General features: G+C 31.1%; 1 protein-coding gene across 1 annotated transcript in view; it reads left to right on the forward strand.

Moving 5' to 3' along the window:
• Positions 1-24295, forward strand: part of Fife (regulating synaptic membrane exocytosis protein fife) — a 182279-nt gene that overhangs the window by 110035 nt on the left and 47949 nt on the right. The window contains exons 10-12 of the mRNA XM_018507283.1: positions 663-838; positions 6658-6726; positions 21806-21930. Coding sequence (XP_018362785.1) covers positions 663-838; positions 6658-6726; positions 21806-21930 — 370 coding nt within the window. The remainder of the gene's footprint in view (positions 1-662; positions 839-6657; positions 6727-21805; positions 21931-24295) is intronic.

The following is a 24295-nucleotide window of genomic DNA, read 5'->3' on the forward strand; positions in this document are numbered from 1 at the left end:
CGAGCTTCGCCTCGAGCGCTGGTAAAATTATTAAACTTGTCTTGGCTATTGAGGTAGTTTCGCAATAATAAAACTAGTTTCCACGTGGGCAGTCAATATCAATCTTGCGGCTTAACCCGTGAGGATCCAAATCCGCCTAATCCGCATAATGGTTATAATCGGTCACTTAATCGGCTTATATCCATGCTTATGGCAATGAGAGTCATTAGCGGTTTTCGTAACAATTTGTAGGCGTCGTTCAAATAATTTGCTCATTTTGTTTCTTAGTGGATAATTAAAGTGAATCAATAAAGAACTTTCCAAAGTAGAAAGTTATTAAGAATTTTGTACAATATACTCGAAATTTCCAAGTCAAATATTTCAGTAATAATTTATTAGCAATAAATTGATTAAAGTTAAGGATATAATATTTGGGCAATATTGTACCAATAATTGTGTTGTAAGGTTAAGTTTAATTCGATAATGTTTAGCAAGTAAATGTTGTACTTAGCTGTCTCAATCATTTTATTGAATTGTTTTTCTATTGAATGTAATTAATTTAAAAAATTATGTTTAAATCTCCTTTTAAAGATATCAAACCCCTTTTACATGATATAAAGAATTTATTAAAATAAAATTATTTTTTCACTAATACCATATAAATCTTTTATATGTTATTTTAGACCCGACATAAACGCGATAAGAGCGTTAACTTCGGCTCAACCAGGAGCGGTAAAAGGTGGTCCTGCAGCCGTTGTTAGCAGAGTTGCTGCTGAAGAACGCGAATTGCCTAGGCAGGGAAGTCTGGTCGACGGGGAAGGTATCAAGATTGTTATTCATGACGTTGACAGTGATCCTGGTAAGTCTTATTACGGAAATACTTTCAAAATGATACGTATATCTTAATTCTTATTTGACGTTATTACCTTTTTTCACTGGTTATTTATTGTTCTCTAATATTTTTCTATATTCTTTGTTACGGAAAACGTATATAGCTTACTTATATCACGCCCAGAAAAAGGTTTCTTAGATTTAAAGAAATGTTTCTTTGCTATACGGTTAAAGAAAAAATTTCTTTGATTTGAACGTCATTTTTTTTAATTTAAACATTATTTTTTGAAATCAAATAAACAAATTTATTCGATTTAAAGAAATTATATGTTCAAATCAAAGAAATGACGTTCAAATTAAAGAAATTTTTTCTTTAACTGTATAGCAAAGAAACATTTCTTTAAATCGAAGAAACCTTTCTCTTGGTGTATAAGTCTGCATGGGAAGAATGGCTTTGCTAAAATATCTAAAAAGTTAACTAAATACAGATCTAAAAATAATTTTAACAATATGCACAATATGCACAAAAAAAATATTTTTGAATGCATTTTTAGAATGCTTTTTTTCAATAAGATATTTCTATTTTTTTTTATCTTACTTCTTAATCTGCTTTCTGAAAAAATATATAATTGCATAAGAGAATCCGATATCTAGATATCTGTAGAAATTACAGTGTCAGTTGATCCATTACAGAATACAGTTAAGTTAGTTACAGCGCTACTAACTTCGTAACTAAAAAGATAATTTTCGACACAGCTGACGGAACACAACCTAAGTTAGTTACAGCACTACCAACCTCGTAATTAAGAAGATAATTTTCGACACAGTTAACGGAACACAATCAAATTGATGGTTGCTAGAATGTCAAAACTTTTTATAGTGTTATCCATCCTACATAATTACTTTGATAGTCCTATACAAAATTATTTTCAGATTTGTATCTAGCTGAATTTTTAGATATTTCAGCAAAATTTTTTTTATATGTGATACTGCTACATCGCAAAACGATATTTATATACATATTCACATACACAATGATTATCTATCTTCGCGTTCTGTAGAAACAAATTTTTTATCATTACTATTAGATTATGCAATAGATAAAAATACGTAAGACTTAAAGTTTGTCTAACTTTTCATGAATGATTTTCTGCCTAATTGAAAAAAACTGGCTAAACCGCATACCTATAAACCACAGGAATGCTTTACTATGTGCAAATGTTAGCATTATGCAAAAAAAAAGAGGAGAAAGAAAACTGCGTTTGATCGATCGAGCTGTGGGCTTGCCAAGTGGTGATTCAATTTCGCGGACAACATCAGTTTCAGTTAACTCCGAGGTTTTTGTCCTGCCAATAGTGAAATCTCGTTAATTAAAAATCGGGAATTTAATTTCGTAGGTCACCGTGAATCCATTCTCTTGTTCGAGAGAGGTCCAGAGTGTTGAGTTCAAATACCGATTAATTTGCTATGGGAAATAACAAAACGGTCCGTGTCTTTGCATATAGTAACACACGTTAATTATTGCGCGGTATCCGATATCAGCACGCTCGAACATCGGCCTCGGTTTGCATGCAATTCACGCGCGACTTGCTTTTAACAGAATCACTCTCCGCGAATAGGAGTGGTATTACGATATATAACTATAAGATCAATGATAAGCGCGCGTCGATACAAAAGAATTTTCCTTGCCGCTCTATAAATGAATACAGGCATAATTTTTACAAAAAATAATATATTTTAACAAAGCGAGATAAAAATATATCATACATCTCGTTTATTAATCGCTAACGTTTATTTAATAAATTTTCAGCGGACTTCTAAATTTGTCATGAGAAAACTTTTCTTTTTTGCATACTGACAATAAATGTATTTTGCTTTTTACGATTTAAAAATTTGTAAAGAGAAAAGAATAGCGTTGTTATATGATAACAGTCATTAAAATGCATATAACGAAGGATTTTTACTCGAAGAGTTAAGATCGTGGCCTGTAATTTGAGAGCAGTAGTTTCTTTTATTTTTTTAAAATATGTATATCAAATTGCACGAAGCAGAATCGTGAAATCATAACTTAGCCTGTTGCGAATTTAAAGTTGCTTTTTTATTGTTCGAAGGAATCGAATCGTGATATAGCCCTGACTCGACATATTTCTCTGCGTGGATTACTGAGCTATATAGAAATATATATCTCAAAAAGCACGCTTTATATTCCTATTTTATGTTCGTTCTAGCAACAAGCTTATATTACAGTAGGAAAGAAGCGTATTTAAACGCATTTAATCGATCGTCTTCTCTGCTACAATTCTTGAATATATATAAACATAATTTATTACAACAAAAAAAATGAAAAAGCTTAATTATTTTATCTTTCAAACGCAAAAATGTTATTCAATGAGATACTGCAAGGTATTATTATTTAAAAGCTTTCTGATCGAAGTTTAATATTAAAAACGGATGTTTAAAATAAATTAGATAATAATTATAATTCTTATATGTTTAAACGTTCACGATTACGATACACGTGCAGCGTAATTTCTAAATATGTTTACCGTTGTGCAATGAGATCTGCATAGATAATTTTTGCGTTAACTGAATGATTTTATCATCACTAGAGATGAGAAGCTAAGTAACTTAATTCAGTCACGATGCACTATCTTTTTATTATAGCTGACCTAATTTTTTAAATCTTTCTATAAAAGCAATCCATCATTTTCTCATCATATTTAATTAAAATTAAAGGAAAATTATCTTTTGAAGTTCAAACATTGATTCAATAAACATACAGACTAAATCTTCAATATATTAATTTCATGAAATATATATAAATGTCTTCCGAGAAAAAATTCAAAATGTATTTGATTAATAATTTTGTATCTTGTATAATATTTATAATTGAATATGTCCCTCTTCTCAAGTTCTCATAATATATAATAATTTATTATAAAGTGTATATATGAAAATAATGACTTGTCTAACATTCAAATATTATTTTATAAGATTATTTCTATAAACTTTTGAGATTATGCGATCGTTAATTAACAACGAAATAACGCAAAAAATAAAAGAAATTAATCGACGGCGATACTGTCGTCTCTTACGATTATAAGAAATTGATGGTCGACAGCGGACACTTGAAAGCACGCAAGAAACATTTGGATCGTTTCCAACGTTTACGGTTTTCCGAAGATATCACGAGACCGCTCGACGTAGTATTTTTCTCTTCACTGACGGGTCACACCGAGTTACAGCTGCAAAAACGGACCGTTTCATTTTTCTCGCCCGGCAGGAAACTCCTAGCGTATAGGTCCGTGCGCAATATCGATTGCAGTTGCAGTGGTTATCGCGATCTGACACGCCATGCAAGAGCTACGTGGGAATCGCGATCTGTCCACGTGTTCATTAACGGCATGTCGATCGGAAGGCAGATTACGGCATCGTCCATCCCGCCGATAAACTGCGATGCAACAAACTGCGCATGAAACGAAACGAGAAACGCGAGAGAGTCGCGAAAGATAGAAAGAGGAAGAGAGTAAAGCAGAGGTGCGAAGATAACATGTACCTTTCATACTAAAGTGATTGTATGTAATTTTACCATGTGTAAGCTCACCGCTGCGACGGATAACGCAGTTTGCACAGAGTCGTTTGTTAAAATCATTAGTGGGTCACGTAATTACACCCCTCGTAAGGACAGGGTCTCTCTCTGAAATATTTTCTGAATTAAAGGAAATTTATATATAAGAGAACACACGCGCGATAAAAATGTATAATTATAAATATACACAAATTAAAGAATTTCAATTACTGATAATTTCATAGAATTTTTAATATAAAATAAAAACATTTGATAATTTAATTCGAAGATTTGTTTTTTGAAACGGCTTAAAACTAATTAGATTGCATTATAATCAAGTTTATCAATTATATCTTTCCTACACTTTTCGTTGTAAGATTAATATATTAATCATATATATATAAATGCTACTCAAATAGAAACAAATCGTATACAAATGCCGCTTAGAAACAAATTAATAGATAAATTCTTACTTGTTGATCTGACAAAGATTGTGAGATCTCCTAAGCTTAGAAAATTAAAGTCTCGCATTCAATTTATTTAATATGTATAGCAAATTAATTTGCCTACTAATAACAAATGCATCGTGATAAAACACGCAAAAAAATGAAAAGCAGAAAGATAATCGCGCATTTTCTATGCTAAATAATTACACAACATTCAAATTTGTAGCGTCGTAGCGCTAACCTTCTAATGAAATTCGCGCAGAATTGTGTTCAACGTTTTTCATTTAAAGTTGTACTAACTTGGAAAGTGCATATATATACATAATTAAACAATTTCTTTACGCGTATAATGCAATTACATTAGGAAATTTCCTGTTCGTCGGTTTTTTTTGTACATGAATATCAAGAATACTAAATACAAATGTTAAGGATCAAATCGTAACATGCGCAAAAAGATTGTTTAATTATTTACATACTATATATATATATATGCATATAGTATATTTTTATGTTAAAATATTATAGTTCTTAAATACAATACTTTATAGTGTGATTCAGTAAAAAGTATCTTTTTATTGTATTTTAAATTCGTTAAATAAAATTACTCTATAAATTTGATTGTATAACTTCGTAGCCTGTCAATTGGCATAGATAGGACGCGAATTCGTTAAAAGATATTAATGTAAACTCAAGAATAATTGACGTGATTCATTACCCTTTCTTATTTTTTATTTAAAGCTTTTTATTATTGCTTCTGTCTTTTGAACAAATTTATCTGCGTTTCAAAAGATTAAAAATTTACTTCACTTTCATTCCGTCACATCGATACGTTTTATCTCAAAATTTATCTACAGATCAACTTTTCGAGGGAAAGTATCGGGTTGAAACGATAGAAGAGATTTAATCGGGGGTTGTGCCTAAATCGCCTTTATGCTACATCGAGCAGAAATTGCCGGGGCGCATTATAAAAAAAGGAATTGTTAAAAAATTTCGACCGTAATTCACTTCGCCTCGCTTCGCGGCCCTTTTATACAACAGCTCGCCGTGACGCGTATATTAAGCAGAGTTTTTCGCTCCCGCAGAAAATGCAACAACTTCAGTTAAGCTTGTTTCCTTGCACAGATAGATACTGCTATCATTTATGTCGGCGTGTGTAAAATGACTGATAGATATTACGTGGGATAATATCTATCAATCGTTTCACATACACTGCAATCGATGATCGACAGTTAAATAAATTTCATTTCTTTTTGAATCCATCATGTTATAAATTAATTCGAGCAACATACATCTGCTAAAATCATGGCAAGTTTTATGACCAGCCTGTTCTTGCATATTTCGTGAAAATATTCCAAAAGCTGTTATCTAGCCGTGAGCGTACTTCGATCTACATTTCCATTTCAAATTAGAAAAAAAATATTTTTCTGTCACGCTATTTCACGAATTTTATTTTTAAATTGTATCTATAAATTACAACTGTGTTTTGATATCTGTAAGATTAGTTTTATTTTTCAGAATTTCGTTATATACATATATGATAAAGTTTTACCTCTTTCACGGAAAGATTTAAATAATTTCATAAAGTTGTTATATATTTTGTTGCGTATATATATATTTTTTATCAATACTATTTTTTAGTATGCCTTTGTATATATTCACGTATTAAACTTATTTATATACTTTTTTTTATTTAGTTTCATAATTTTACTTTTCTATTTATTTTCATGATTTACTTCTTTGGATATTGTTAAAGCATAGAAATACGAGAAATGACGATTAATTAAAGTTAATTAAAATTATTGAATTTTAAAGTTGCGTTTATATTTCTTTCAGCTCCACGAATGAATGCGAAGAGGAGGGTAAAGCTGAGGAGAGATCCGGTTACGGATAAGGGACACAGAAGTGAGTATCTATAATTAGATGGCACTAATTATTACTGATTGAAGCACCTTCGACGTGCTTGAAACTTGAGATTCGAGGTTCTGAATTCACTCTACAAACTTCTATCGATCGGTCACAGTTCTCGGCACTAATATCGCCGATTTATATAGCTGATATTTATTATTGTGCAAACATGATAATAGTACTTTATGCTATCTCTATAGTTTTGAATATCGACTGCAATTTCCGTTGTCACTACAAATTACATTAAGATTTTCGACGTTATTGGTACATTAATACAATGTGTGAGCGTTAAAATTTTGAATAAATTATACTATTTTTTCTTAATATTTGCTAACTACTTTCTCTCTGATATATACGTACTTACTGTAAGAAAAGCATTGATGCTAGAAGAATTTCTTAATACTTAATGTTATAAAAAGATTTTTCAAATATTGAAATACAAATCAATCAAAATTTACTTTAATTATTTACTTTACTTTATATATTTTATATATATGTATATATATGTTTATTTTCTTTTGTTATTTCTATTTTTATTCTAATTAGAGTGTACACGGAGAGAATTTTTTCTTAGAATTTACCCTGAAAATATGACAGTCGTGGGACAACATTGTATTTTGAAGAATTTTAACATAAACCCCTCTCATTCATTAATAAAACTACAATAAAGTTTAAAATAAGTTTGATCAATTTTACTGAAGTGCATGGTAAAAATCTTCGAAATACAATGTTGTCCCACGACTGTCATATTTTCAGGGTAAATTTTAAAAGAAAATTCTCTCCGTGTATATCTTCTATATTATATTAGGAATAATTATCTATTTATTATCCGTTCATATTTTTTAATCTTATTCTTATAATAGTATCATAACATTTCACCTTTAAAGATCATCAATACTTGAGAAGAAATTCAAATAAAACTATTAATAAAAAATTTAATAAAAATTTCAAAAACAAGATGACGTAATAGAAATCTAAATGTCAAGACTAGCTCGCAGCAGAGCAAAAGATCAAAAGTTCTATCTCTGACAATAGTTAATTATAATAAGAATAACGATGTTTCTCGAGAAGACAACCGTAGTTCGCAGAATAATCGCTTACTAAAGGAGTGCAACAGGTTCGGAAAGCTTGGTGTGATGGTAATCGAGAGATTAACGAATGGCGAAGTACTTTGATAGGATCCGAGTTAATCAGTAATCGGGGCTACGACACCATTAATCTTTCACCACTCTTCGGAGAACTACATCTCTCTTTGTCATCCTTTTACACACCACTTCCTCTCTTTGGTTATATTCTCTCTCTTACGCTTTGTGTTTATCCTCTTCCGTTGCCATTTGACACCTTCGGTCTTTTAGACCCTTTGTGACTATTCCACTATATGATGTTCCACGTATCGCTTACATTTACATATTCAATGAATTATGTATTATCATTTGCATCTACACCCATCTATACATATAGTTTATTCCAAGAATTATTAAATCCAAGATTACGTCGTATGCTTTTAATTAAAAAGAAAAGAATAAAACTAGATCTAGATTCCGAGAAAAACCGTTTAATAACATGGCTGCGTTGCCATATCATCGCTTGACTTATTATCGTTACACATATCATCCGATCTCGTATCATACTATACAACACGTTTGTAAATGTGGTGCCTTCGCACGAAGGTTGTCAATGTAACCAACCGTTTGCTCCAAATGGGTGACAGCTTACAGTTATATCAACCGTTATATAATAGCTACTGCTACAGCGTGCATGCATATGCGTTAGGTAAATAGCCAGGTAAATGAGCGGAGATGGGAGAGACAGAGGCAGCAACGGCTCTAAGCCTGCACTCGACGAGTAGTAGGCGTGCGATTGACGTTTAATTATTCGTTGCGCATTCAGACGCTTCGTTTCCTCTATAACACACATCCGTGAGTACTCGTCGTTTCTCCGTTTTGACACGGTGACACACAGCAAGGGTTACCGGAGAAATTTGTACCGATTATATTTTCGCCAACGTAATTACAACGAACTCATTCAAACAGATTGTTTAAGATTATCAGAATTTTAACAACATAAAAGAGCGTTTTCAATATATTTAATAGTATTCTAATTAAATCAATTATATTAATCATTTTTATAAAGCTCTTTTGATAAATTATATGTTGAGTTATAAAGTTGAGATTAAGTCTTATTGTGAATGTTTCCTATCTGCAATGGGAGGTAATTTAAATCGATTCGTGCCTCACCTTCTATTATTTACATATATTCGTTAGCCTCGCGAATTTCGCATCGTTATACAATTACTGCGAGCACTGTAATCAAATATTAATATGTACGCTAATATTTAGAACAGTTAATGCATTTATTTAATAACATGAAATTTCCGTCCGTGACGACCGCACCGTAGTAGAATTTATGAACTATTACAGTTCCAGTTTCATAATAGTGTGTTCCAGTTTCGTCGTGTAGCTCGCATTATTCGTTTAAAATAAATATACAAACAATTTTTTAAATTTTATTTCATAAGGTAAACAAGTTAAAATTTAAGATGATATATATATTAAATGATTTATCGATATAAAACAGATAATCCAACATCGAGTCAACATTGATTAGATATGAAATTATTAATCTGCATTCCACGAAAATAATTGGTTTTCATCACTGCTGCTGCTTATATGGCATTACGTAAAGGTTATTTATACGTAATCAAATTCCATTTAATTGACTTGTAATAAATAATTGTAATTTCAATTCAAAGCTAATATGATTATTAAGTAAAATAAAAATCTTTTAATTTTGTCATTTATTAATAATATGTACAAACAACTTTCAAAACATTTCTGAAATTTTTTAATTAATCTTTTATTTAATTTAGTAGATGCGTTTTGTTTTTACAATCATTCTTTCAATCGCTTGTTATTGTATGTATAATTGCGATTATGTAAAAACAAAGCTTTCGCAGATTGCTAATATGATAAATGTATGTTTCTCCCTATGGTACCATTTATACATCGTTTTATCCTTACGCATGGAACAACACCTACTAATCTCACGGTATTATCAACAACTAATCTATTATAACTACACAGAAAGCACAATAACGATGGTACCACTTCTCGATTTGTGCAATTCCAAGGGAAAGCCATTAAGCGCGATGATACGTAATACACGTACTGGATGTAACTGGATGCAATTGTAATTCCAAGCCACAATTTCGCAATGACAGCTTCTCCATGAATGATGACAAGGCAATAACTCGCGGGAGGATAAACAAATACGGATATAATATCCGTATTTGTGCCATCATTGTATCTACAATCGAATTAATCGGAAATAAGATGATTAAAAAAATCCCATAAATTAATTGAAATCATTATTAAATACTGGCATATATTTTATACTTTATTTGATATTTATTAAAACAGAAAGACGACCAATAAGCAGTATCTTAAAAATTGTGTACCTTTGTTTGTTCAATTTTCAATGTAAAAACTAAATCAATACTAGCAGTAAAAATTCAACACGAGGATAAAAATCGGATATTTTCTCTGCAAAAAACGTTTCTATCTTTTCAAACTATAGTGGAACTCGACAAACAGACATTCAACGAAAACCGCGAATATGAAAAGCCATAGGTTTGAACGTTTCATAAATAGTAACGGTGTGTAGCGCGTGAGAAAGACCTGTCGCCGCCGCGCACGAATCCAAATTGCAGTTGCCGGCATTTGCACACATCTATCTCCGAATAATAGCTTTTCGTGCAAATCACAGGACACCACGAATGCAGCTGTGCTCTCAGCAAGGTGCGCCGATATTCGGCGCAATCGATCGGCTCTTTCTCTCTCTCTATCTCGTCGCGGCCTCAATATAGAAGCGACGCATTAACGCAAACGGACATGTCCCGTGTATTTTACAAGTCCGTTTGTAAACCGCTCGGCTTCGTCGCATATCCAAATACGTATGTGTCGATCACTTCTCCGTTGACATGATCTCTCACTGAGACTCCGTATCTAACAGACTTCATAAAAGCGAATTCGCGTGAGATAAAGCAAAATTTTCCTAAATAGAAAATGATTAATCTCATTTTATTAGGTGTCCATAATTCCTAAATTATAAACAATTAATTAACAAATCTATACAAATTTAAAGCTGTATGATAACGGAGCTTTTTATTATTTTCAAAAAAATTTCTATTTTGATAAATTAATTTAAAAGACATGCATATAGCTGGAAGAAAATCAATGAATTTTATAAAGCTGTATTTTTGCCGATTAATCTTGCATGAAAGGTCGCAAGAGAATATTTTTATAGGTAACAATCGATAGAACAAACAATTTGCAGGTGTGATCCGCTAGTCGTGTGGCGGCTAAATATTTTTACAGAACATGGCAACGAATGACGCACTATAAGGAATAACGATGTCTAGAATTAACGATCAACAGGTTGACTATATGGATACGTAGGAATCTGTTTTGATTCAATCACGAGAAATGGGGACATTTGCCGTGGCAGTTTTGGCGAATATTATCAGGGCTGTTTAATCGAAAACATGCGCACGAAATAATAGGATGAATAATATTACAAACAATACACTGGATACAGTATTTGACATATGATATGCAAATTTTACACCCAATATCCTAAACGTCAATGCTATCATAAAAAAAAAAAACAATTTTATATAATAATCACATTCGTTTGTATTTTATTTATTAAAATTGATGTAACGCAAAAAAGTTGGTATGACAATCATATAGAGGGATACTAAATGTTATTTGTTATACTCATACATAACGTACGATAGTATATCTACAACTGTAAATAAAATTGCTCGATATTTATTCTAAAAATATTAAATTTTATTGAAATCTGATATGTGTGTGCTGGCTTTTTCAGATGATTTTGTAACAACATTAGATTGTCAAGAAAGTTTTGAAAAACTCTGTCACACAAAAATAGTTTTCACATACAAATTCATTCAGAAACAACGGCAATTATTCAAAATAAAAATTATTATGTTCAATAATCATTCGCTATTATTCACGTCTATTAAGCAGGCACAGCCACTTCAGCACAATCAAATGCGACCTATACCACATTTTTTTGCTATTTTTTGTTAATTTTTTGTTCTATTCCCCATTTTTTTGCTCCAGCCGATTCGCTAAAACCCATGACTGTGCTAACTTAAGACTAAAGTTAGCACATCCACAAACAAAAAAAAACAGCAAATGAAAAATCAAGTATATATTCTGAAGGGCTATTTTTTTGCTAATTTTTTGCTCTATTTCCGATTTTTTTGCTCCAGCCGATTCGCTAAAATCCATAATTGTACCAGCTTAAAACTAAAGTTAGAATAGCAGCAAAGAAAAAAAGCGGCATATAAAAAATCAAGTACATATTCTTGAAGGGCTATTTTTTTTGCTAATTTTTGGCTCTATTACGATTTTTTTGCTCATTAAGTCAAAAAATTCCAACCAAGAGTGTGATTCGCATACAAGAGTAAAGCAATCAGCTGCTGAGCTCATTTTGGCCTTAAAATGTTTGTAGAATTAATTACTCTAAGAATATTGCAAATCGGAATTTTTTGCTCACTATTTAAGTCGAAAAACTCGACCAAGAGTGTGTGGGGCTGTGCTGGCTCGCGTACAAAAGTAAAATACGTTAAAGCAATTAATTGCTGGGCTTATTTTGGTCTTAAAATGTTTGTAAAATTAATTGCTCTAAGAATATTGCAAATCGGAATTTTTTGCTCAATGTTTAAGTTAAAAAATTCAATTTGGGATATTCTTAGAGCAATTAATTCTATAAACATTTTAAGACCAAAATGAGCCCAATTAATTGCTTTAACGTATTTTACTTTTGTACGCGAACCAGCGCAGCCACATTCTTGGTCGAATTTTTCGATTTAAACAGTGAACAAAAAATTTCGATTTTCGATATTCTTATAGCAATTAATTCTACAAACATTTTAAAAATGAGCCCAGCAATTAATTGCTTTAATGTACTTTACTCTTGTACGCGAGCCAACACAGCCACACTCTTAATCGAATTTTTTTACTTAAACAATTTTTGCCACAGAAAATAAATTTTATAATTCTCTGACTTTCCCAGTTAGCCTACATTATTAAAAACAACGCAAAAAAGGCTTAGCAGCATACTAAAATTTTGGGCAAATTCAAGCCAACAAAAAATAAATTAGTATTGGAAAAAAGAATGCAGTTACAAAAAAGAACTATCAAATAAAAATACTGAATAAAATATAAATTTTAATTATTTTATTAAAATTGTTTAAAGCGTGCAAGTTTTGAACATATATATTTTATTATAAACGTCAGATATAATATTAAAAAGTTATAACAATTATCTGGAATAAGAGCAATTTATTTAAAGAAATTGTGAGGAAATTTTAAAATTCCAGACTTTTTTATATTTTTCCCTGACTTTTCCCGGTTTTCCAGGTCTGTGGCAACCATGAATAAGTAAAAAAATCGGGAATAGAGCAAAAATTAGCAAAAAAATAGCCCTTCAGAATATGTACTTGACTTTTTATTTGCTGCTTTTTTTTGTTTGCGGCTGCGCTAACTTTAGTTTTAAACTGACACAATCATGGATTTTAGCGAATCTGGAGCAAAAAAATCGGGAATAGAGAAAAAAATTAGCAAAAAAATAGCAAAAAATGTGGTATAGGTCTCGTTTGATTGTGCCAAAGTGGCTGTGCCAGCTCGACGTCTATTATTCTGCTAGCTACCAGATTTGGTCTTGGTATCATTTGGATTCTTTCGGTGCAAATAGAAATCCTGTAACAGAGTCTCGTTACAAATAATTTTGTCAAAATTCTGCGAGGGAGAAAGGTATATATACCTTTCTCAGTATATACACTATCTCACTTTAACTTATATACTGTTTCACTTTATTAAGAATAACTTTAATTAAGAATAAAACAGCATAAGTTAAATTTTTAACTCGTAGGATTTTGATAAAATTACGCTCGTGGCTAGACTCTGTTATAGATTAGAGTCTCTAAATGCGAAGAATTCATGACAAGCTATCCCAATTTGCTCAATTTTAAATCGTCTTCTTAAAAAATGTTTCATTGAGCGAAACAGATCAAACGTAAATAAACGATGCAAGATAAAAACGGCGTCGGTATAGGACTACAATGCCGTCTAGACTAATGGCACCGAGACCAAATCCGGCAGCTATAAGCAGATTGGTGGTAAATGGTTTTTTAACATGATGATCTTTATTTTCAGGAATAATTGTCGTTATTGCTGAATAAATTTGTATGTGAAATTCGAAGGGTAATTCAAAATTTTCTTGACAATCCAGTAGAAGAGATTATTAAACATTTTGTAATTTCTATATTATAAGTATATAATAGTTCAATATTTTATCTTTCAATCGAATAATGTTATCTTTCAATCTAATAAATGTAATCTAATAATCTATATTGTATAAATTAGTACATTGTTGTTCAACATGGAGCATTAATCGATACATTAACAACCAAAGAATATGCTATTCCATAACCGATGCAGATCCATGATTATCCTCAAAAGCGATATAATGTACAATAATTACAAGCTCAATTTTGATCTTCGTGGTTAAAATGCAATTGCGTAAGTATTAAAGGATTAAATCGATATAATTGTTGAATGATGAACGCATACAATATGTTATTCGATGCGAAATGCCAAACACGCAATTTTAGAGAATTAAATTTTACTAAAACAAGGAAAATTATCGCTAGAATTGTGATAAATAATTATCAATGACATTTTTTCTCCTGAAAGTGTCATACTGACTTTAGAGATTACAAAATGATTTTGAAATATACAACCGCCAAAACTTTGAACTTAAAAACAGTTTTAAAACATAGAACTCTATTAAAACTACGACTATTCCAATCTTCAAAAGATCTTTCTATACGATAATAATGATTTCAAACCAATCTATTTTACAAAAAATTTATTTTTCTAACTAAAAGGAGCAATTTTAAACCAATCGCTTTTTAAAGAATCACTTCTTTTTTTAACAAATAGGACTATTTCAAAGCGATCTTTTTGAAAAAAAGATTTTTAATGAATCGATCCGAAGATGACATATCCCTAATTAAAATCAAGAATGCTAGCAATGCAATAAATAACCAGCACAACACTTTTTCTGCAAGTATCGTACCGGCTTCAAAGATTAAAAAGTTATTTAAAAACATGTAATAGTCAGAATTTAGTTTAAAAATAATTGTAGAGAGAGAAAGAGAGAGAGAAAGAAAACGCACAGAATAACTTGCTCTACACTCTACTAACAAAGACACGATGACTAACAAAAACCGTAAAGTGTCATGTTGATTATTTACTACTAAAATTGCAGTAAATAATCAACACGATACTTTGTCTCTAAATGTTCTGTTTATTAATATAAAGTATATAAAATTAATAATGGTATTTACAAATTACACTCAATGATAAAATTCAAATGGTACTGACGGGAATTGTGTTAAAAGTGGTAATTTTTTATTTTCTCATACTTTAAAGAGAGAAGTGTTGTATTAAACTCGCGAAGTTAACGCACTTTTTTCATTTTTTGAATTTAGTATAAAAAGTACGGAATTTTATTTCTATAAAAAAATATTTAAACTATAAAAATTGCTACTGAAACTATAATTGTTTCTTCTCATATTATTAGAATGTCGTAGCTAACTTCACATATCTCACGAGCGAGCGATAAAAAAAGGACCGATTTGCGATAGACACGCAAAACTAAAAATTCTTCATGAGTGACGACGCTCGCATGTAAACCTTAGTAACAATGCAAATTAATTCGTAGGTCACGTTTTCCAGAGTATGAGTTATCGTGTCGCGCTGCTGCAAACTGTAATTTAAAACGGAACGCCTCTCGCTTTGTCGCCTCCATGCGCGTGACATCGTTATACTTCGCGCAAAAACAGTAGTAGGTGGAGACGATTTATTTCACTCATACAATAATTATAATTAAACGACGTCGACGAATAGAGCGGAAAAACATGGACTTGCCACCAAGGTTTAATTGCGCGCGAGGACTCAGTCTCTAATCTCGACATGATGCATTTAAACTGTTACTTTGAGACGCATAATCATAAAACGCGTCATTCATCAGTTTGATAACGTCATCATGAAAATGGATCTTGATAGATCCCATACTGCATTTTTAATACAGTTGTGAAAGAAGTAACAACACACATACATATAGGTACATTCAAAGCGAGGTTTAGAGATTCTTAAAAAGTATGTGGCATATACACATGTAAAAAGATGGAAAATTTTATAAATATTTATAAACATTATTTATATTATAATCAATTCTGAACGAATTTTATTAAATATATACGTTTAATAAAACATGAAATTAGATCGGCTGTAAAATATAAAACGCGTTCTTATTTTATAAAAGTAAGCAATGTTTTATCCACATTCTCTTATTCTGAAAGCAGCATCCGAGAGAGGCAGAGAGGTATGAGTATTATTCTTTTTTGTGATTCATCTCAAGTCTGTCTGTTGCTTTATACATATTTCCAAATTATCAAGCGCTCGTTTGCATTCAACAATGCTGTATCTCAAAGAAGATCATCAACCAAATGCTAATATTTCCGTTAAAAGAACTTTTTTCTCATTTGAACATTGAGAACTATCTGCCCTCAAGGATCGGAGAACCGGCAATGGCGCGAACTAGGGCAAACTTACTGGAAATGACGGGCGAGAAAAAGTACGAGTTTACGTGTACTACATTGCAAGCGTAGATGAAAGCTGTTATTATAATTATTATTATTTACACGAGTCCGAAGCAAGATCTTTTTGTGCAGCATTTATTACAGAAAATTGTGAGAATATGCGAATCAAATTATTTTTGTTTTGTTTTACAAGGCAGTTAAAAAAACTATTAAATATCTATTATATATGTATGTAAAAGTCTTATTGTTGACATTATCACATTATTAAACGTCATACAAAATTTAATAAATTATTTCTTGCAAAATACAAACATCATGTATTAATCTTTCAACATTTCGCCAAGTTGATTCGGAATAGTAACTAAATTCCACGAAGTTGGTGAGATGACTAAGGAGGAGTAAAAGAGGGTCGAGGAAATAAGAAAAAATTGTCTAGAAATGAGATCTATAAAAGAGTTGTGCCTCGAGCTTCTGAACTGTCCGCAACAGGTACGCTATTGTGGCTATGAACAGACACATTTCCCATTATCACGGCCATTCCTCTATTCTTTCCAACTTCACATCCAGCAACATGGTTTGCCATGTGTATATAATTTTGATTCAATTTTAACAAAAAAACATGGTATTTCTTGACAAATATCACAATATAAACTAAACAGAAAAAAGTATTAATATTAATTATGATTAAATTTTAATTTCATTTTACACATTCACAAAGTAATTCGATGATAATAATAATAATTCAGAGTTAACATCGTTATCGCAAGCAATAGAGCAACGCGTATAAATGAGCTGGCACGTAGTCTATAATTATGCAATTTGTGCGTTACTCGTAATTAAATCGCGCTTCTTGCAAATTGTTGAACACCAACACGAATTTTAATTAGCTTGGTCATTTTCAAGCGTTTATTGTATTTCTTTTCGTTTCGCAACAGGATCTCAAACATATTTAATTTGCCAAATTTTGCTTAAGTAAACTTAAAAATCTTTTGCTTAAAATATGTTTAAAACTTCTTCAGTATATTTAATTATATTCCTCAGTATCACATTTAAAAAACATTATACAGGCGTATTCATAAATTCAGAAGGTGATAGATTCAAGAATCAAAACATTAAAAAACAAAAATTTAATAATAAAATACAATTCTTCCGAATTTTCATAAAGGAAAAAAAAATTATGCACCCATGAATTGATCATAATCGATCATAACAGATCATAACTCATCATAACTAATGGTTATTGATAATTATAACGCCATGCAAGCGAAACCTTTAACCGGATTACTACTAGAGTTCTATCCTGGCGTAAATGAGATTCTCCTTAACTAGTTCGTCAGAGCATTAACAGATAATCTCGCTGCGCTCGAGAATTCAATGACGTTGATCAATTAAATGGTACAACGTCGCGTCTTACGTCTATGTCATAGCTTGTTAAAGTCACGTTTATACAAACGCAGATTTGCACGTCGATCAATATACGATAGCTCGGAATGACAACCGATTCGTCGAATAGGATTGATATTTGATGACTGCCAAAATTAAAAACCCTGACTGATTCGACCACGGGACATTGACGTGAGGCTTTAACTCGATTCATCTCAAATATATGACGTTTTTGACTCTTAGTCAACTGCGATGATTTCATTCCATCGTACGTTCGCTGACTCATTGATATTGTTTCTACGAGTCATTGTGAACTAGCATTAGTTTCCTGAAAATTCAAATAATATTTACTTGAATAAGCAAAAGCAAATTATATTCATCATAAAGATAACAAATATAAATACTATCTAGATTATAGATTATAATATTATAGATGTTCTATGAGGTAGAGCGCTCATAGATTTTCTATGAGGTTTACTCCAAAGTTCAACTTTAATATGTAAATTTACGACAGCAAACAATATCTCTTTGCAGTGACGGGCTTACAACTACATTATACAATCATAATTATTTCTTGAGAGTACAATCTTTAAATATTCGATATGCTGTTCAGAAACATAAACACTATCGCAAATGGACAAACAAGCTCTATTCTATTATATAACGAAAATATTATTTTTCACAAATATTTTTAATTTCTATAATCTATATCTTTTATTCTTTACACTACATTGTCAGAATTGCTAAAAAGTTACGAAAAGCTACGTCTATCTAAAATCATTGAAGTTTATTGACTTGCTGAATGTTCCCTCACGATTCGAGCATGCGAAAGGACGGCAGGATTATGTGCGCGGCACAACAACAGGATTAATTCGTACATATCAGAACGAAATTACACGAGCGGCTAGTACGATAACACTTAATTAAGTGGTTCTCCTCGCGCGCGCGTTTCGGATTTCTCATGCTAATATACAGGGACAATACCATTACCGGCAACGCGCAAGAATGGCACACGGCCGATAAGGGAGGCTTAGACGTGTAGAAAGCGAAGATGTTGGCTGTGCACGTAACATGCATACCGAGAAATGACGTAAGAGCTCATTCTATACGCTCGTGTGTTTGTTGGCCGTATATCAAACTGTTCCTCCGACGTCTCAACCCTTTTCTCTTGCCCTTTCAACCCACATTGTCATCGCCTCTCCGGCAAGGATCCTTATATTACGCCCACGTCGTTTACTTAGTAACACGACCTTACTAGCTCTGTCGAAAATGAGTGTGGAAATCATCAAAAGAAAGAAGATATTTTCCACAAATGGAATATCAAAATGAAAGATGTATGTCGAATTCAAATGTGAACACACACCATTAATCATTTATATATTAATTTTTTCCCCTGTTTTTCCGGCACATAAAAAATAAATGTTTAAAGTAATACTTGAAACGGATTTTAGTCATTTTTAATATTTAATAGTTTAGTCTCGTTCAAAATTATCAATAATAGACAATAAATATTAAATAATTTTCGAAATTATAGTTCTAATTGAATCTCCACGTAAATGGATCCATTTATAGTAGATACTTTCAAAAAATTTTTTTTTGCATTAAACATGTGTTCCATAATTACTCTGATATTAATTAACCTATTCTTATGTCTAAATCTTCTTCAAATTTTAAATTGTTTGACATAAAGAATTTTAAACAAATTTTAAAACTTGAGAATGGAGAGATTTAAATTGAATGAAAAAAGTAGTAGGTATAATATCAGGTAAATAATATTTTCAAATCGGATAGCAATACTCTCAACATTTTATCTTGTTAAATCTATTAACGAAATAAATTTTTTTACACATTTTTTACAATCAGTTTACAAAATTTACAAGAAAACTTGGTAAATGCTGTAAATTCGCTTTTACGATGTAGACGTGAGGAACAAGCGAAATTCTGTTGCAGACGATAATTTGCCACGTGTAAAAGTATGAGAAGTCAACTTGGCAATCAATTTTTTATCACCATCGTACAGGGAGAGCCAAAATTGAGAATGTTATACTATTATCGGCAAATCTCTCCGTTTTTATTGTTTCCTTCCTGTATCTTTCTCTTGCTTATTCTCGTCGCATGTAGCTTTTTTTTGTTAAAATATTGATAGAGGTAAATTATTGATTAATTATTTCATTATTTGCACAAATAGCTCAAAACTTTCAATCTGTTTTATATTTTCTCGATATAAACGCGATCAATCCGTCATTCGGTTGAGAACAGTTACGACTGTGCGATATTTTCTACAATTCTGCGACTACATTAATTTGTGTGTCAATTCCAACAAACTCAATTTCTGCTGGGAATGGAAAACTAATTCGCAAATATACTCGAAATGAATTTCAAATTTATATTTGTCATATTTGTATAAATATTGCAATTAGAACTCAAATTATGTTTCTTATTATTTTACTTTTAGGATATCTATTAATTTTTCTGCTTTCATAAAAATTAACACTCTTCAGAAAAGAAGAGAGAGAAGAAGAGAGAGAGAGAGATCAATATAGTAAATTCTATAATTTTTTTCTGTTAAACCGTAACGATTGATATAGATACATTTAAAACTGCATGATATATCAAATTAAATAAAAGAACAAGAATTTCGATGTTCCTGCTTGACTTTCAAGTAATTTCAAAAACTTTGCAGACACGTCACACAAGTTTTCATCCACTTAGAGTTCGGAGAATTTGCGGTTGTCGGTAATAAGGGGGATTGTCTGTCGAATCTATATAGTTAATCGTAGTGTGCGAGGGTTTATCCAGATGTTACGAAATCCTTAGAGCCGATAGTTCGAAATTGGTTTGGTCATGTCAGATTGTATTTCAGTGCGCTTAATCGCTGAATTCAGCGAAACACGGCTTTGAAATAGCTTTGTCAGCCTAAATGAATTTAGAAGAGAGAACATGCATCCTAATAATACATAACGTTATACTCTCTAAATCTGAATCAGGCAGTGGATAGTCTAATTAACCCAGTGGCATACTTGGCACTGATAATCAGTGAAGTTCAACTAAAAAAGGAAGAATATTTGAGCATTAATAACTAAAATAATATTTGCATATTAATTTCAATCTTCCAATACCACATTTATTAAATTTATGCACTAAAACAAGATTAGTTAGAGCACATAATAAAGATTAGGTATAGGTTAGAGATCTCACATTTCATTCACTGATTACCAGTGGCATACTTGGCACTGATATCAGTGTTTATCCACTGATTCAGATTTAGAGAGTAGATTCTCCATTAGTTCACTAAAATTTTCCTTTCGATTAGAATAAAATTTTTTAATTAAAAAGAAAATTTTTGTAAGTCACATACTTATACATTTCTCTCAGTGTGCGATGATACTGCAGAGATCAAAATAAAAAATTATCTATTAAAATTATTATATATATATATATATATATATATATATATGTAATACTGAAGATTTTATAGTTAATAAACGTTCTACTTGACTATCTTAAAGCTTATTATTTCCCAAATTATCTTCTATATAAAAGTAGAAATATCAATAATCGGATAATAATTCGCAAAGCTAAATTCCTAAATTACAAGCACTCGCATACGCATTAGATTCGCTAACAACGTGACATTGTTACCCCAACAATTGGTGCAATTACCGCTCGCGTTTACAGCGAGCGTGGGCGTTAATTATTTTCCTAGACCCTGACGTTGTAGCTTCAACTACACTCGCGAATACGTATGAATTCTGCTGTGGGGAGAACATTGGGGGAAACTGTGCGAGTTACATGGCTGTGAAACATATAAACTGCGTTTCTCTTCAAAGCGGGCGGCGCAACGCCGACGTGCGACACGTGTACAGCCCGGTGTGTTCCTATCTCGATGACGCAAATCCTACCCACGAAGACAGGATATATCCGCGGAAATTGCGGTGTAATATTGCTTTTCACATACGTACTTCGTTCTTAGCCCACATCCCTTTGTTGCAGCGCGTGGATTTGGCATGAGGGTGGTAGGCGGCAAGACTGGGTCGGACGGGCGCACCTTCGCGTGCATCGTATGGACTGTGCCGGGTGGCCCCGCCGAGAAAGCGGGATTACAACAAGGTGATAAGGTACGTTATTAATATATATTTTATATATTCAACCAACATTTTCTAAAGATATTATTATGACAAGATTATCTTTCATACAAATTCTAAAAATAGTCTTGAAAGTTGCCTACCCGATCTAGACTCTACACTGAGAGAAAAATGTTTGGTATTTGTAATTATAATTACATATCACTATAATTATAATTATTACTGCTATAATAATAGTAACAGTAACTATGTATATAGTTCTACCAACAAATGTATATAGTTGGCAACCGAAAATAACTATATAATTATAGTTGTTATAACCATGAAATAGTTGAAATTACCATAAAAATGATTCAAGTGACTATAATTTTATAGTTATATTTGGGAACAACCATATTTTTTATAATTGTCCCCAAATATATGTTAACTATAAAATTATAGTCACTCGAATCGTTTTTATGGTAATTTCAACTATTTTATGGTTATAACAACTATAATTATAGTCATTTTTAGGTTGCCAACTATATACATTTGTTAGTAGAACTATATACATAGTTACTGTTACTATTATTATAGCAGTAATAATCATAATTATAGTGATATGTAATTATAATTACAAATACCAAACATTTTTCTCTCAGTGTACTCTCTAAATTTTAATCAGTGAATAATCACTGATATCAGTGCCAAATATGCCACTGGTAATCAATGAATTAAATGTGAGATTCCTAACCTAGTTAATCTTTATTGTGTGATCCAACTTGTTTTAGTGCTTAAATTCAATGAATATGGTATTGGAAGATTGAAATTAACGTGCAAATATCAATATTTTAATTCAATAAATAAAGTATCAGTATTTTAGTTATATAATGCTCAAACATTCTTCCTTTTTTAATTGAACTTCACTGATTATTAGTGCAAAGTATGCCACTGGGTAATTAATGATTATCCACTGATTCAGATTTAGAGAGTAAAGGTAATCAAGAAATTCATGAATAAATTTCATTGATGAATCTGTTGGTGACCTTTAATCTTTAGGTAACTATATATTGTGAAAATGGACCTAAGTAGGAGGAATATTCAGAATAAACAAATTCTATCTCCAAAATTACATTTTTAAGAAGGAAATCGCCGATATTGATATAAGTCTCCTAAAAGCACATCCTCTTATTTTTCAATATAAACTAAATATTGCACTTTGTTAACCTTTAGTATAGTATATATGATTGTGTTATTCGTGTTTTACACATTTCTTATCTTCGAAAAATTAGAAGCATTAAATAATTAATTATAACTTTTATATACAATTTTTTTAAATACACGATCTTACAAATACTTTCTAAAAATGTTAAAATATATGTAACCATCATTTAATTTTTGTGTATTTCTTAAAGTAATGAAAATTAATCCGAAATAAAAATAACTCATCGTGTATATTTAAAGGATCGGAAAATCATGTGTATTATATTAAATTTTAATATTAATAAAAACATGAAATGCTTTCCAGCAACGTATACAGGCGACACTGTATAATATAACGTATGATTCTATATTTTCCAACAATGACACAAGTAGATACAATCGTATATAGCTGAAATACTACATTCGATTGTGTTATCGTTTTATATCACTTCACGAAAAAAATTACATTTCACTTATTTGTCTAGGATTGAGGTACTCTGATAAGAGATTTCAAGATTACCTACATTCAGATATATTCAGACATAGATGTATGTGAGACCTTTTTTTTTATTTCTTTGGGGTGAAATAAATAAAACTTTATTATTATTTAATAAGCAACATTTCAGTTACAAGTCGACACGTATTACTGTGTATGTATTACAATGTATGACTGTGTTCCGTTGCTGGAAAGTTTTACTTCGTTCAAAATCATTATGATCTGTTTTTAAAATACAATAATCGCCTCCAATACTACAGCAATTTTATCAACTCATGCAAGGTAATGCTATTAAGCAATATAACGTTTTATAAACGCTTGAGAAAATATTACGTGGAATATAGTACGGATATAGAAAATATTTTTTCCCACGAGATGTTTATCGTTACCTATCGCGGGTATTATGAACGATAAATGCGAGTAAATATCGACATCCTTCGATGCATCAATTTTAATTAAATTTAAAGTTGAAGTACTGACAGCCAAGTGAAGAGTCGTCCTGTTCACTTACATATTCGTACTAACATTAAATTTGATGAATTTTATTAATAAACGGCACTGCTAATAGCACATTATATGCATTAATTTGTAATCAATATTATTATAATTCACGTAATAACATATTCTAAATATCTCGCTTATTAACATATCCACCATACATATTTATTGCTAAATGATTGTCAACATTTTGCATTATTAAAAAAAAAAGATTTTTTTTAA

Source organism: Trachymyrmex cornetzi, unplaced genomic scaffold, assembly GCF_001594075.2.
Source record: "Trachymyrmex cornetzi isolate Tcor2-1 unplaced genomic scaffold, Tcor1.1 scaffold230, whole genome shotgun sequence".
Lineage (NCBI taxonomy): Eukaryota > Metazoa > Arthropoda > Insecta > Hymenoptera > Formicidae > Trachymyrmex > Trachymyrmex cornetzi.